At 41.2% G+C, this 16,928-nt stretch overlaps 2 protein-coding genes across 2 annotated transcripts in view; both read left to right on the forward strand.

The window, feature by feature from the left end:
- Positions 1 to 6,893: 6,893 nt before the first annotated feature.
- Positions 6,894 to 16,928, forward strand: part of DIP-epsilon (Dpr-interacting protein epsilon) — a 58,656-nt gene continuing 48,621 nt past the window's right edge. The window contains exon 1 of the mRNA XM_064697547.1: positions 6,894 to 7,113. Coding sequence (XP_064553617.1) covers positions 6,996 to 7,113 — 118 coding nt within the window. The 5' untranslated portion in view covers positions 6,894 to 6,995. The remainder of the gene's footprint in view (positions 7,114 to 16,928) is intronic.
- Dna2 (DNA replication helicase/nuclease 2) lies at positions 12,364 to 15,987 on the forward strand. The gene is made up of 3 exons (XM_064697545.1): positions 12,364 to 13,029; positions 13,084 to 14,139; positions 14,201 to 15,987. The coding sequence occupies exons 1-3, from the start codon at positions 12,478 to 12,480 to the stop codon at positions 15,938 to 15,940; spliced, it is 3,348 nt and encodes a 1,115-aa protein (XP_064553615.1). The 5' UTR covers positions 12,364 to 12,477; the 3' UTR covers positions 15,941 to 15,987.

The following is a 16,928-nucleotide window of genomic DNA, read 5'->3' on the forward strand; positions in this document are numbered from 1 at the left end:
CTGCAAACAAACATAAATCGTTTTAAGCGACTTTCTTTTTTTAAGATTTTTCACTCACATTTGAACATATAATTTAATTTAGCAAATTGTTAACGAGAATTAACAGGTCCTGTTTATGTTTTTAGTTGTATAATGTTTAGCTATTTTCTGAGTTCCGTTTTTAGGTTCCGAAACAACAATTATTTTTTGTAACTAAAAATTGCATATATATTTTTATGACCTAACTCACATTTTATGACTAATTTATTTTACAATAAAACCTAAATAAATCAATTTTTGTTTCTAAAGGGTTTGTAAATCAATTTACTTTTCTCTAAGCTTATTATGACCATAATATTTTCTGATATGTGTACGTACATACATATACATATATACTTGTGATAAGTGAATTACCTATCAAATGGAATAATTTAGCACGATGCCATCTGCTTATCCAATCTGATTTTCTAAAACTGTATTGGGACCAAGTACCTTAATGGGCCGCCCCATAACATGACTTTGCCGAACCGACGAAGACCGACGATGGATTTTGTCTGCATTTCGTCTCGTAATGAATGGTCCTCGGCTTCGGCTTCGGCTCGGCTGTTGATGCTGCTGCTGCTGCTGCTGCCGCTGCTGCTGCTAATGCTGCTGCTGCTGCTGATGCTGGGTTCGTTTGTTGCTTCGTTTCAGTGCCAAATCGGCTGTTGTTGTGCGCGGTTGCTCTGCATTCGTGGCTTTTGCTCTGAACGCTTCGCTTCTGTTATTGGAAGCGTGTTTGGTTTGTTGTTGTTTATCTGCAGCGGGCAAACGAGAATTGTTATCATAATATTATAATTGCAAGTGCAAGCTGCTGTTTATCAATTAATCATTATGTTATTTTAAGCAATTACTGCATCTATATTTACGTCCATAAATGTGCGTGTGTGTGCATTTGTGTGTCCGTGTGTGTGTGTGTGCCGGCGTCGGCGTGTCTGCCCTCTATCGTCTCTATCGCGTCTGCCTAATTAAGTTCTTGTGCAAATGATGCAAAAAAGATCAGCGACAAACATGAAAATGTGTCGCGTTGTCGTCTCGCTGTTTTATTTATAAATTGACTGCCTCTGCCCCGCTGCACCACCCCCATCAACATTGACACGGTAAGCTATTCAACACAAAACAAATATCATCTAAGGCAACTAGATCGAAAGGACTATATTTAAAAAAACTCAATACTGATCATGGGTTCACGTTATATCGAAACTAAATTAGTTAAATTAATGATCAAGTCTTAAACACAAACAAATAGAACATTTATTTTTTTAAACAATATTTTAGTTAAATTATTGAGTTAATCCAAACTCCGAAATTTAAGAGTTTCGTTATGCTTAAAAGATGAAATCATAAAATTGTTTAGCTATCCAAAGTTATGAGTTACGTGCCAAGGAATAAGAATTGCAAAAATCCATACATATTTCTATAGAAGAGAATTAATGCGAATTTTAGGGATGTTAGAAATTATATAAAAATTTAAATCAATTTTAGAGGCTTGCAAATTCAAAATATGCTGAGAATTCTAAGAATTTATATGGTAAACACGTCCACATCAAAGGCCATATCGCTTTGAAGGTAAGCCTTCAAGACAAGATAGAAAGGGAGCCAGCACACCTTTCTGAGACTTGAGCTATTCAGTAAGATCGAACCATGTCCTGACAGCTAGAACATTCAGCGAGAGAGTTTAACGGAGAAACAACTCAGGAACCTTGTCAGAGCAAACGACTATTAGATATTAGACTATGGAACATTAGACAAGAAGAGCTGAATGTCTGAACAAGAGCAATATCTCTATTCGGATACAAGAAAGCTGTCAGTGCATTGCAAAGACGGAGTCCAGTAGATCGCAGTGAAAGGACACAGACTACATACATATCTATCCATCTAATGTTATGGAAAACAGATGCGATAGCTTTTCTTTGGGGTATCAAATGACGATCAACATTTACATTCAAGAGCGAAGAACTGAAGCGACAGGGTATTTGAATTATAGTCGTATAAATGTGCATCCTTCTTGAGCACTGGAAAATGTCCTTAAAACTACTTCATGCATGATCCTAATAGATTAACAATTCATAACTTAAAAGAGGCCCACAAGTTTGATACTTCAGATTTGCGATTTGCATCTTGAATTTGGAAAAAAAAAATCTAAAATCGGCTTAAGGTATTTTTAGGACGGCTGTATTTGAGATTCCACGATCTTTCATTGAATGAATGCTATTGATAGAAATCAACATGGAACAGAAGAAGGGCTCGTAATTCCGACTGAAAGCAGCTGCCAGCTCGGTCACTCACACGCCCATTTGCAGTCTACCAAGAACACGACCACCTCCCCCCCCCCTCCCCCCACACACACACACGCACAACTCCCCCCCGCCGTTTGCCACAGTGAGTTATTAAACACTTTTGCTGTCTGCTTTGTTTATTAATGCGTGCAGCAGCACCAAAGCGCTGCAAAATGTTGCCTTTGTTGCTTTGGCTTCGTTTTGTTGTTTATAGCGCTGCTTCCGTTGCCCCCACAATCCCCCCCTGCGCCAGAGCCCATGGCAATGCTGATGTATTTAACTCCTTACCAAGTTTTAGTACATCTGCAAAGCTCTACGCATGAAAAATCAAGCACAGCATTCCTGAAAACTTAATCCCAACTTCTCCCCTAACAAATGTGGCAAATTTAACACTAGACTAGCCAAGGCGTTAAGTGCTCCATGTGCTGAGTGCCATTAAGTATGTGTGCGTGTGTGTGTGTGTGTGTATGGCATATAGCTTGCATATGTTTTGCAATTGTGGTTTAATGGCAGTTATAATAACTATTATTGCAATCGCATTGCGAAAATGCAGTTTTATCGAACGATGAAAGAAACTTGGAAAATATTTGCTCAAATGCACAGGAAATTAAATAGACAAATTATTAGTATAGTTCGCAATTGAGTTGGCTAGGAAAATATTGTTGAATTTATATTGCAAATTAAAGGCAATTTGAGGACATGCTTTGCTTTCGAAATCAGTTCATTTTAACTTTGTTTATTGTGGTTCTAAAATAGTTATGCCAAGGTTGAGGAAGCCCCTTCGAGCAATATTTTAAGGCCAATCATAAAATCAAATTACTATACAGCATCATCATGATTGAGACATGATCTGGCCGGGCAACTGTTGGTGTACATCAACGATTTTGCATAAAATTCGAATCGCGCATTGTCCTGCTCACAGGACAATAACAACAACTGTTCGTATTTAACATATTTCATGCTCATTAAGTGTCACATTAAGTGCAAACACTTCAACTTTCACCGAAAAGGCCAACTGCCGGCGCCGCCAGCCAACGCGGCAGCTTCCTGGCAAAACTGTTGCAATCTATACCCTGTAGAAGGCTAACATTGGGTAAACTGTTAAGAGAGCGTGTATGCCAGGCAGAAATTATATTGAGAGATATATTGACAGTATTAAGTGCTTCCCTTGTTATTCTTTCCCATATCCTAGATGAAAATGGTTACGAATCGCTCCTTCCCTCCGTACAGGGTATGCCCTAGTCGAGCGGGTGTCAGTAGTCAATGGTGGCATGTTTTATTTTTAATGCTGCTGTACTTTGATGGCGATCAATTCTGTTGGCTGTGATTTAAGTGCGCGTAAATCTGTGCGGTGAAAAGTGGTGCCAGCTCCTTAGCCCTTGCCTACTGCTCTGCCGGATTCTTTGCTCGCTGCTCCGGCTGGGCGGAGGCGCAGCTCGCTGCCTGCTCAGGAGGGGCTCAGACTCCAGTAGTATATGCTGCATCGTTCATGGTCGGTTGCCGTTATTTGCATTTCATTTTTGCGTGCGGCGAGAGAAAATGTAAATTGATTTATTATGCACAAGCGACTGAATGCAGGACTTGGCAGGAGGCGGGTCCTGTACACGCACCGCCAACGCCCAGCGCTCAACGCCCCGCGGCCGACTGCTTGCCTGGCTTCCTGGCCAAAAGAATACAAGAAATATAAAAGATATGTATATAAAAAAAAAAAAAGTGGCAAAAGTAGGTAAATCTTCAATTGAAGCTGCCGCGTGGCAGTTGCATTCTTGGCCAGCCTGCGGGGGCGTAAACATTGCTATTAATATTGATTTAAATGCGCTCAGTGGAAGAGCGAGAAAGATAGAGGGGGAAGGATAAATACTGTGCCCATTACGCTCGCTGCATGCTGCCGCTCTGCTCTCTCTCTCTCTCTCTCTCTGTCTCTCCCTCTCTCTTTCTACCATTACTCACTGTCAGCGGGCATTCAAAGCCGACGGCACAGCGTTGACTTTTCGCTATTAGCCAAATTGCAAAAATCACGCGCTTAAAGTTCTTCAGGCAAGTACTAAATAAAAAACATGCAACCAGATAGAAACTGGTGCAATTTTCAGCCAGCCGCAAAGTATGCAACACAAAGCGAAATTCATGGAATGCCATGGCATAATAACTTTTGGCAATAATACAAAAAGCCTGCTGCATGCCGCCACATCCCCGCATGTGGGCGAGCATGGTTAACGGGGCGTGGCACTGCCTTGTACCGAATCGTTGGGCTGTGAACAAGTATTTTAAATATGCATAGTGCCGAGGTAGCCGGGTCATAGGATGTACCCACTCTGGCGGCTAATAGACATGTCAAACGTGTAAGCATCTCGCTATTGCACTCACATATGTTGCCAACTCTTAGGCAAATTGCAATGGGGAGTGGGGGTGGGGGGGGAGTCAAAGGCCAGCCACTTGAAGCCGCACCGAAATTCAATTAAGTTCACAAATTGATTTCAATAACTTAGACTAAAGACAAAACAAAAGACAAACAAGAGGCAAACAAAAAAACAAAACAAACGCTGCGAGTAAACCACAACAGCTGCTGTTAAGAAAGCATCGCCAGCATTTTAATTGAAATGCATTCATATTGCAATAGAGCGAAAACTTGAATGGCAAAATAGTGGAGTAGACCGGAGTGCAGTGCGGTGCAGTGCAGGACGAGGCCCAGAGCTACAGCTGACGGAGCAAATTGCTTTGCGCTTATGACACGAACAGACTAAAAGAAAATGTCAAATCGAAAGCATGCCCGAGACGTTACTCGACGCACAGTTACCCTGTAAAGCGGGAAATAAACCAATAAGTCCAGCTGATTCGTATAGCCCCGACTGAGTGTGGAATATGCGCGGAAAATTGTTAAACGAAACCTTGGTGTTTTGTTTCTATCGATATTCAATTTGAGATTCACAATCCACCTTCCGTGTGAGAAAACAGGTGAAAAACTGTGATATGCAACTCTTTTTTCTTTATTTTGTTTGCTTGGTAAGCTTTACTTTAAGGCTTCAAAGAATTTAAAGGATTTAAATACCGATTTTTTACCATATTTTCATTTTCCACTGATCTTTTTTTTAGACATTCCTTTTTTTTAACTTCTTTCAAACAGTTCTCTCTCCAATATATATATTATATTTATTATATTTATTTTTGCCCGCGATGTGATCTCGCACGAGATTACATTTTCTTGTCCTTTTTCCGTCTTGTCCGTAAACATTGTTATGATATAGTTGCTAAATATACAAAATGGGATGATATTATTTCCTCTATACTTAATATAATCAGTACTCGAACACTTCTTGTATACTGCTGATTGCCTCTTAATTATTACAATTTTATTTAATTATTTTCTTACCCTTTTATATATATTTCCCACCTCTTCTGCATTTTAAAGGGATTATTATTATGTCACCAAAAATAGGGTATATGTTAGTGTGTTAGGGCAACGTGTAGCATCCCCTGTCATATATGCAAAAGCGAAGCAGAGCAAACGATGATGCCAAGGGACTGTGGGATGCTGACGAGGGATTTGATGATGATGCTGATGATGACGATGATGGTCATGGCATTTGCAAAGGGGTGAGCTGTTAAGCGCTTTCCAAGTGCCGGACAACTGGCAGAGTTATTGGCCAGGGGTTGTCAAGGGCAGTTCATAATGTGCAGACGGTGCTTCATTTATCAGCATTTTATAGGGCGGCAAGTTGATTAGGTGCCACCTGCGGCAAAAAAAAAACAAATATATATATATATGATAAAGGTAGACAGATAGCTGATTTCAAGAACAAATATGATATAATTAATGCATGTTAATTGGAAATCGCTACTAAACTCAACATTAGATGCCAGGCACGTGTTGATTCCGTAGTTTAGTTACGGCAATTGAAGTGACTTCCAGTGGCCAGTGCCCGGTGGGTACGTGTCGGAAGTAGCCGGGAGTTAAGCCAATGGACAGTGTCTGGGTCATGGAGCAACCTTTGGCTGTAGCTGGTGCTGGGCTTTGTTGTCCTTTGGTGTGCTGCTTATTGGCCCTACCAGGCGCGCAGCTTTTCATTTGTCTGCTGCGTTTTTATGACTTGACCGTTATTTTTGTTTTATGCTTCGGTTTATTATTATTATTTGTGTTTTTCATAGAATTTCCTTTTAATCCGCTTACGTCAGGCGAAATTCAATCAAGAGTTTGCAGTGCTTTTTTTTTTGTTTTTCATTTTCCCCACCTCACTTTGTGCTATTGTTGTTGTTGTCCTTGGACAAAGGCAGCGTATTTGGGTAGCAAATAAATCAGGAAAGACAGCTTTTAGGCGCTGTATTAAATGTACACAAATATTTAAGCAAATTGGAGCGTGTCCTTTAATTTAATAGCAAATTTATGTCCGCCATTGATCAAATATGCCATGACATTTCATAATATCTTTTTCCCTCTATTTTCAGCACACACTCATAAAAAAAAACGAGAAGTTAAATTAATTAAATGCCCAACATTGAAATAAATCCAAGCATAAATTGCAGAGCGCTTAAAACTTGCAATTAATAAAAAAAGAACAGGTATATATGGTAAGGTAAATGTAATAAAAAGTGCTTTACGCATTGATAAAAAGTGCGTGCTAATTGAAAAGTTAAAAGAACATTAACTGCATAATATATACACACATTGGCCGGAAGACACAGTGTCATCAATTTCTTAGCAACATGTTGAATCAATTCTACGCCATACTCACAACTCTGCTCATATTGGAGACGTTGACAACTCTGGCGCTGAGCAGCGATGGCAATGTCGGCAGCGTTGGCGGCTCCACGGTCAACAATGGTGAGTCGAATGATTTTATAATAATTTTATTACGTAATTGCACTCTGATAGACAATTTAGCTCCGGATTTCTCATAATATTTCCGGCAGCGCATTGTGTTTAATTATTTATATAATTGCATTACAATTATTACAAACCAGCATTTGTTATTTAACATGTACCATGACATTTTAATCGATGTCAAGCGAGCGAACTAACTTAATTAATAGGACACAAGGCCAAAAACGTTGACAACGTTGCAACCAATACAACTCGATATAGTTGTACATATGGAATGAACAACAGTACTCGTGAATATAACGCTTGGAATCAAAGCAGGAATGTAAGCCTTATCTGAATTAATGAGAATCGCATAAAAGAGCAAACTATTTAAATACGTGTAAATGGTGATTAGAGAACAACTAATTCATTTGGCTTAGCAAAGTTTCAGTAATTATAATTAGAAGGTTGGAAAGCGAAATTTCTAGTTCTGCAGTCCGCATATGTAATTTGTTCGTAACTAGCCAAGGGTCTGTTGGTTTCTCTCGTTCATCTATTTAATGCGCCTCGGGTTGTTGCTAAATTACTAGTCGATTATATTTATGGGTCTTTGAGGTTAATTTGAGATTCATTAGTTTCCCTATTGCAGTAATTAAAATTATCAGCTATAACTTTATGTTGATGCTCACTATTAAAACGTAACTAAAGATAAATATACCATTCATAACTCAAATGCCAACTTTTGGCCACTTCTTGAACACGCCCTCCCGCTCACGCTTGTTAGGCAAACTTAACTCAACTGCTTGGCCATTGAAAACTTCATTAGACCGGCATCAAATGCTGTAGCTGTTGGTGCTGCTGCTGCCACCTAACAGAATTTGGCCAGAAGCTAAATCAAAATCACACCCGTAAAACTTTCTAGCTAATAAATGGTAGGAAAACTTTCTGGCTGGCTCGTTTGTCATTTGGGCACGAGCAACGAGCGAAATAATTGTCAATTTGTTTGTAGGCGGGCAGGACAATGCCTGGCGGCAATAAAATTTATTTAAGTGGCCTCATAATTGTTAACAACAAGGCACAAAACCAAACAAAAGGCCGCTGCAGCTGAAATGAGCAATTATTAAGCCATGAAAAATGTAAAGCACAAAAAAAATATATAAACAACAAAAACATGAGCCAAGTCGGCAAACATCATAATCAAGTTATTACTTTGGCACAGAAATATACATATGTATGTATATATCTATATATACTGCAGACTCAGTGGCAGTAGACGTGGCATGCAAAATGCTCAACAATGAAAATATTAATAACGTTAATGAAATTCTCATTTGCGTGCTGCGGCTGTGGGGCCAAGGCACGGCGATGGGGGCTTGGGCAGAAAGAAACCGTCAGAGACAAACAAACAGTGGAGCCTGGCAATAATGCTAATGAGCAAATGTGTTTGTACCGCTGCGAACAAGAAGGGGGCCGGTTGGTGAGGTGAGGAGAGCCCGGTGATATGCTGGGGTTAACTTAAATCCATGCCAGACATTCGAAATTTGTATGTGTGCGTGCTTGCATACTTTTGGCCTCACAAGCCAAATGTTTGCGCCGCTAAATAGGCAACAAAAACTGACTGCATGCGGAATGTGCGGGCGTGCCTGTGTGTGTGCGTGTGTGTGTGTCTGTGTGCGTGTGTGTTCATTTGTATATGGTCAGCGGCATTTCGATGAGCACAGCAACTTTTTTCTCAAAATTCCTAATGAATTAGTTATGTGACTTTGATGACTTTTAAGTGGTTCGCCTCAAATGTGTGTATGTGTGTGTGTGTGCTTATGTGTGGGTGTGCAGTTCGATGTGCCTGTAAATGTAAAGTTATCAACTAAAGTCCAATTGCGGTTGCTATAAATGCAATTCACATTCCAATTGGACTTTGTGATTTTACACTTTATTTTTAAGTCATATAAAAAATAATGGTATTATTAATATTATCATTATTAACATTATCATAATCATTATCATTATCATTATCATTATCATTATCATTATCATTATCATTATCATTATCATTATCATTATCATTATCATTATCATTATCATTATCATTATCATTATCATTATCATTATCATTATCATTATCATTATCATTATCATTATCATTATCATTATCATTATCATTATCATTATCATTATCATTATCATTATTATTATTATTATTATTATTATTATTATTATTATTATTATTATTATTATTATTATTATTATTATTATTGATATTATTATAATTATTATTATTATTATTATTATTATTATTATTATTGTTGTTATTATTATTGTTATTATTATTATTATTATTATTATTACTATTATTATTATTATTATTATTATTATTATTATTATTATTATTATTATTATTATTATTATTATTATTATTATTATTATTATTATTATTATTATTATTATTATTATTATTATTATTATTATTATTATTATTATTATTATTATTATTATTATTATTATTATTATTATTATTATTATTATTATTATTATTATATATTATTATTATTATTATTATTATTATTATTATTGTTATTATTATTAATATTATTAATACTATTATGATTATTGTAATTAATATTATTTATTATTTAAAACCCATTTTTCCAATAGCTATAATTTTTAAATGCTTACTATTTTTTCCCTGATACTAGGTTATAATTTTTAAAGTATGTAGACTTAAAATTGCTTGTTAAAAATAGAAATGTATATATTTATTTAGGCAAACATAAACACAAATAAGGCAAGAAACATATTTAAAAGCATTTCTTGTCGGTTCCGAAATAAGTTTGTCAAAGCATACAGGCACAAATTTCTTTCCCAAAAAGTTCATCATCAGCGTTGTTTGTCAGCGAGCGGTTGCTTCATGATTTGTTGAAAATATGTTTAAAACTTTTTACCTACTTTCAATTGGGCTAACAAGATTTGCCATAAATACTTGTTAGTCAAGCCAATTAGCCATCAGTTCATTTGCCACTTGAGAGGGGGGCATTTGCCCAACTTGGGGAGGGCTCATAAAAACGTTTTGATTCAATCTTGCCAAATGTTTGACGCTCGCGTCAGCCCCCATTTGGAGTGTATTCTTCATAACTAGCAGCCACTAAGTGCCAGCCAAACGAGTTAACCTTGGCAGCCAGTCACACACTGCTGTCTTCGTCTTCTTCTTCTTTTGGCTGCTCAGCCTGTCTCTGTCGCACACATGTGCATAACAATAATATAAACAATTACAAAGCAACGACAACAAACACTAATGACAGCCAAGAGGATGTTGCCAGAGAGCAGCGGGAACAGGAAGCAGGAAAGTCAGTCAGGAAAAATCAAATTTGTCAACTGTTAAAGTTGTTGTAGTTGTTGTTGTTGTAGTTGTTGCTGTTGTTGTTGTTGTTGCTGTGGCGCTGTAAACACAATAAAAATTACACTTAATTTGGCATTTAAGTGGCGACAACAACGACAACGAAGGCTGCCTCGCAAATGTTTTCCTTTGTTTAGGAAGCCATAAAAAGGCGTTTTGGGTGTGGCCACCCTGGCCACCCTGCCACCCCCATTTTCCGCCCATGTGTTAAGTGTCATTATGTAATGTGACATTCAAACAAAGAAGCGCGTGTGAAATGTGTTGATGGCTTTGTTGACATGTGAAAAGAAATGAAACTGGAAAAGAGCCGAGAGCAAGAAGTGCCCTCGAAAAAGTCAAGTGGTTATAACTATAACAAGAGCATAGAGTGTTTGGTGGAGGGAGCTGCATTCTGACACCCACGCACACACACACATACACGCACACAAACAATGTGAGTTATTTCCATAAGCAAAGATCATTTGTCAGCAGCCAAAATGGGGATGGCAGCGAAATCTGTGCTTTCCATTATGAAAACACTCAACAGCGACAGCTGAACGCGATAAGCAATGCATCCAAATGGAAGGGGCACTTTAAAGAAGTCCCCTTTCCTACTCCCGCCACAGCCCTGAAGTGCCTGACTGGCCATAAAAATAAAATGCCTTTCGCTACACATCATCGTTTGATGGCTGGCGGAGGGCGTTGCCTTATCTACTCTGATTAGCAATTAGCACGTGTCTTTTGGCTGGGCCACAATCCCGACCGGCAGCACTAACATTGAATTATTATGCTGAAGGTCAGCCACGTGGCAGCCGCAGTCGCCAATGGATAGCCAAGTGCCATCTGGGCAGCGTCGGGCTTGTCGGACATGTCCCGCATGGGCCGAGATTAATGATGTGCCCGGCATGCCACAGGCGTTGGGCATTATTAGCGTTGCGCATGTGGCCCAGGCCCATGGGCTGTCTCCGAGTGTCTGCCAGTGTGCAGCCGCATAAATCAAGTAGATTATCAGGTAGCGATAGTCAGAGCCAAGGATTTGCATATGAAATTTAGTTGACAGCCACAAGCAGTTAAGGATTTCGAGTTTTTGCGCCCCACTTGCCGCAACACAGACAAATCTCCGTCTGGGACAATCGCAAGATGCTCGTTTTGTGGCGCATTTTATCTCTTGGGCGTGTTATCCTGTTATCCTGCTGGCCAATTAGTCGCCAGTTTAATGTGTGTGTGTGTTGGTCATTAGGGTTATATGCTGAATAGTGTGAATAGTACCAGATTATTTCCGTCTTAGTTGGCTGGGCTCTTTAATTAAGACTATGTACATTTTCCTATGCAGTTATTACATCTCAAAACGGCGTTTAAATATATTTAATACATTAAATGTCATGTCATTTAGATAGTCGTTTATAGTTATCTCATATAAACGCTTTTTAATTTCCTATTTATTTTAATTTTATAAATTAATAACAGCTTAAGAGTTTAATAACGTGGTTAAACAATAATTAGCTATCACATTTTCAAGAGAATGAAAATTAAGCGAATTAAAAAAGATTTATTTTCGATATCTAGATTTAATTTTAATTTATATTTAAAAATATATTAAATTTTTAGACATTTTGTATAATAAATTAAACAAAACAACCTTACCTTACCTTATTCAAAAAGCCCGCTCAATCGATTTTGTGATCGCACTCAAACGACCAGGGCGAACAGTTATCGAAACAAACAAACCGACGATCGTACTCAAAAGAACAGATCAAAGAAAATTCAAATTAAGGCGGGCGAATGGAACTTAAATGAATGAACAAGTGAACCGATGACCGATAATTATTCGTTCAGTTCGTTCTATTGAGCGAGCTAATTATGATCCGGTTCAACTTGATTGAACATATGCTTGTAAATAGCCCGCGCGTGTGTAATTGGACTGTGTATTTTGGCGCGGATAATTAAGAATGTGCTGGAAATTTATTGTGTGCGAAAATTAAAATAAAAACAATTATATCGAAACAAAAACAACTATGCAGGCAACCAAGCGAGTGCTTTCACCCAGCAAGGCGGAAAATGTGCCGGGGACCTGCAAGCGCTTCAAAAACCAGAATGTTCTGAACGTCCAGCCGGCATTTCCAATGGAGCAGGAGAACTATGACTTTTTGCTGGACGACGACAATGACTTCGATGTGAGTGCACTGGATGCTGCAATAACTGCAAAAAAGATCGACCTGAGCTGCTGGCAGCGCTGCGTGGTGCGCGATGTGGAGCGCATGTCCAAAACACACGATCTTTTGCTGCACTTGCGCAGCGAAGAGGAGGGGACTGCGAACGGAGCAACCGCTGTTTGCCATCTGCAGGCACCTTGGAACCAGACCCCGGTCCAGCCAGGCGATTTGCTGTCACTCAAGGCGCATTGGCAGCCCGCGTTGGGTGCCTATGTGGTTAACAAGGAGCACGGCTACTGTGTGATACATCCGGATCTGCTTATATCGAGCACTTCTGTGACGGGTTCGCTTTTCTGCCGCCGCAAAGCTGTGCTGCAGGATCGTTTTCGCGGTGTCGATGCAGCCAATGCGGTGGTAAGTGCCACGCCTTTCACCAGTCGAACTATTTAATGTCAAAAGCACTTTTAGATGATCATTGGCACACTGGTGCACGAGCTACTGCAGACGGTATTGTCGAAACGGCTGCGGGCCAAGGCACAGGTGACGGATGCACTGCAGGAAATGCTGCGCAGCGCTTCACTCGCCCAGCTGCTCTTCGCCGGCCAGCTTAGTCGTGCCGAGATCGAGCTGCAACTGTATAAATTTGTGGAACCAATTGTCGCCTTCGTTGAGCAGTACGTGGAGGGCAAAATGCCGTCAGTGCAGCCGCCGGAAATGTATATGGGCCGAATTGAGGAAATACACGATATTGAGGAAAATCTGTGGGTGCCGCAGTTGGGGCTTAAAGGCAAGGTGGATGTGTCGGTGCGCGTGCGCAACAAGAAGCTGCCGATTCCATTGGAGCTGAAAACTGGACGCGCTAGTTTTTCGATGGAACACAAAGGCCAGCTGCTGCTCTATCAGCTGATGCACTCGGCTCTGGGCCAGGAGACGCGCAGCGGCCTGCTGCTGTATCTGCGCGAGGGCATTGTGCGCGAAGTGCCCGAAGGTCGCAACGAGCAACGTGATCTCGTGCTGCTGCGCAACGATCTGGCGCATTATCTAACCCGCGAAGCCCAGCTGCCAGCGGCTAACCAATCCATATCGTTGAAGGAACAGCCTGGCAAGCTGTTGCAGCCTTTTCAGCTGCCCGAGCCCATTTCGCATCACAGTGCCTGCGGCAACTGCGCCTATGCAACGATATGCTGCAGCTTTGCCAGCACGGATGCCCAGCTGCATTTGAGCGAATCGCATCCGCTGCGGCGCCTAATGCCGCAAGTCCTGGAGCATCTTGTCCAGTCGGACTATGAGTATGTGCTGCATTGGTGTGGCCTGTTGGCTCTAGAGGAGCAGCAAGCACGTCAATCGCACCAGCTGCGTGCGCTTTGGACTGAAACACCTGCCAAACGGCAGCAGCAGGGACGCGCCATCCAGCAGCTTCAGCTGCCCAAGGGTCATCAGACACGGCAAGTGGATGGACGCTATGAACAGAAGCTGGTGCTGTCAGCGCAGGCGGATAAGGAACTGAATTTAACCCTCTGCGGCGTAAGTTTAAAACAGAGTAAACTCCTAATCTTCATCTTAACCCGTAAATTTCATTTTCCAGTTTGAGCTGGGCGAGTATGTTATCGTCAGCAGCACCTCGCGTCTGGCCATCGCCGCCGGATACATAACTGCACTGGAGACGCGCAGCCTATGTGTACAATTGGAGCGTGATCTTGGCCAGCGTTATCCGTTAGAGAGCTTCATTGTGGACAAGCACGAATCTCAGAGCTTTTCCAGCTTCAATTACACCAATCTGGCGCTGCTCCTAGCGCCAAGCGAACGTGCCGCTCAGCTCCGCTCCATTGTGGTGGCCCAAACGCCGCCAAAGCAGCACAAGATGCTGCCTCGCGTCATTGGCAGCAAAGGTGGGCCCATACTGCGTCCATTGAACAAGGTGCAGCAGATGGCCGCCCTGCGTGCCCTCACCACCAATACACATTTGTTGATCAAGGGACTGCCGGGTACGGGCAAAACCGAGACACTGGTGGCCATTGTCCGTCTGCTGCATTTGATGGAGCGCAGTGTGTTAATCACAGCCCAAACGCACTCTGCCGTAGACAATTTGCTGCTGCGTCTGCTGCCATATAATCTGCCCCTGTTGCGACTGGGCAATAGCGCTAGAGTTCATCCGCAATTGCACGACATTAGCGAGGCACATTTGACGGCAGATTGCAAAACAGTTGAACAGTTGACGGAAGCCCTGCAGAAACCCAGCATTGTGGGCGTCACTTGTCTCGGCGCCGGCCACGCACTGTTCCAGCAGCGCCAGTTTGATTATTGCATTGTGGATGAGGCCACACAGGTGCTGCAGCCCACGGTTCTGCGTGCGTTGAGCCACTGCAGCCGTTTCATACTTGTTGGTGATCCGGAACAGCTGCCACCCATTGTGCGGAACCGTGAGGCGCGTTTGCGCGGCGCCGATGAGACGCTATTCCAGCGTCTGGACTGTGAGGCAGCCACGGCGGTGCTGACACTGCAGTATCGCATGAATCGCACCATTACACGCCTGGCCAATCAATTGACCTATGGCCAGGCGCTGCAGTGTGCCAATGACAATGTCGAAAACGCTAAGCTGCAGCTGGAGCCACCAACGGAAGCCTGCCTTTGGGTACATCGTACGCTGCAAACCCATTTGGAGCAGTCAGTCTTTCTGTTGGACACATCCGACTGCGCACAACGCTGTCAGGATTATGCACAATTCTCCACACAGCTGGGCTCTGCCAGTGCTACCATCGAGCAGCACTATGGCGAAGCCGAGGAGCAAACAACGCAACCATCCGAAGCACAGCCTGGTCGCTCTCGTCGCGCGCCCAAGTACAGCAACTATTGCGAGGCGGCCATTGTGTTGCATTTGCTGCGTCAGCTACTAAAAGCGGATTACGATGCATCACGCATTGGCGTCATTGCGCCGTATCGTGCTCAGGTCGAGCTTCTGCGCAAGTTGGGCGAGCACATGACCGGTGTGGAGTTCAACACGGTGGATCAGTATCAGGGCCGCGACAAAAACCTCATTATCTATAGTTGTACTAAAACAGGCGGGGCTGCTGCCGACTTGTCCATGGAACGGTCACGTGAGGCTGAAATCCTAGAGGATCAGCGTCGTTTGACCGTTGCTATAACGCGTGCCAAACATAAATTAATTTTGCTTGGGGATGTCAATTGCTTGGAACGCTATACGCCATTTAAGTCTCTTTTCAATCACATTCCCGAACGCTGTCGGCTGCACTTGACCGATGGCCGCATGGGATTCAGCTGGCAGAAGCTGCTCCACGAGTTGGAAAAGCCCACAGTTGGCACGTAAGTGAAAGTATTCATTTCTTTGAATTAAACATGCGATAGAAATTTTAATGTTGCATCACGCGGCCTTATTCACAAGCGCTCGGTTAGGATATATTCTGTACTTGTCTGAATTAATTAAGATACTCGTGTATGTATTACGAAGATCCGATTCTTAACACCATAAAGAATTTGGAAATTAAGTTATCATGTTGAAAATCATATAGCAGACCGATTTGTATATAAGCAAAATCGTATCAACATCGGACCACTATATCATAAAGCTGTCTTAGTCGGTTCTTGTATGAAAAACTTTTTGTTTATCAAGATATCTTGACGAAATTTATTTGATTAACTATGCCCCTTATATATATAAGTCAATATTGGACCAAGTAAATTTGGTTCTTGTCTGAAGAACTTTTTGTTTATCAAGATATCTGTACCAAACTCGGCATTTATTTCTTTTACTATGCTTCCCAAATATGAACAAAATTTTTTCAATTTCGAACCACTATATCATCTAGCTGCTGTGGGGATGTTAGTCCGCAAATGAATTTCTTGTATCAACAATCTTTTGGTTTATAAAAATATCTTTGCCGAAATCATATAGGCAATATAGGAGTTTCACTATGTTCCTACCTTATTAACCCTAGACCAACATTCATTCTGCAATAGTCTTTTTGGCTTGATTGGCTCTTAGTCTTGGACATTTTATACCTTGCTGTTGTTCTCAAGAAATCCTAAGACTGTTGAATAAGTGTAAAAATATTAATCAAATTATATTATTATTGATAAAAACTTGTATGTTATCGTTTAACGACTAAACTTTGGTCCATTGGTTTTGCTTCTGTTAAAAACTGTTATCTTTTTATCCAGAAGTATTTTATTTGAACTCCTTTTATATATACACCAGCTGCAGCTTATCTTCTCTCTCTCAGTCTGCCTCTCACCTTGTTCAATTTAATACTTTCCAATTGCACACACGCGGAGGTTGCGACCGATCAGCACAGCAG

Source organism: Drosophila montana, unplaced genomic scaffold (assembly GCF_035044405.1).
Source record: "Drosophila montana isolate Dmon_TW-CO22-7 unplaced genomic scaffold, ASM3504440v1 contig_402_1, whole genome shotgun sequence".
NCBI classification, from domain to species: Eukaryota; Metazoa; Arthropoda; class Insecta; order Diptera; family Drosophilidae; genus Drosophila; species Drosophila montana.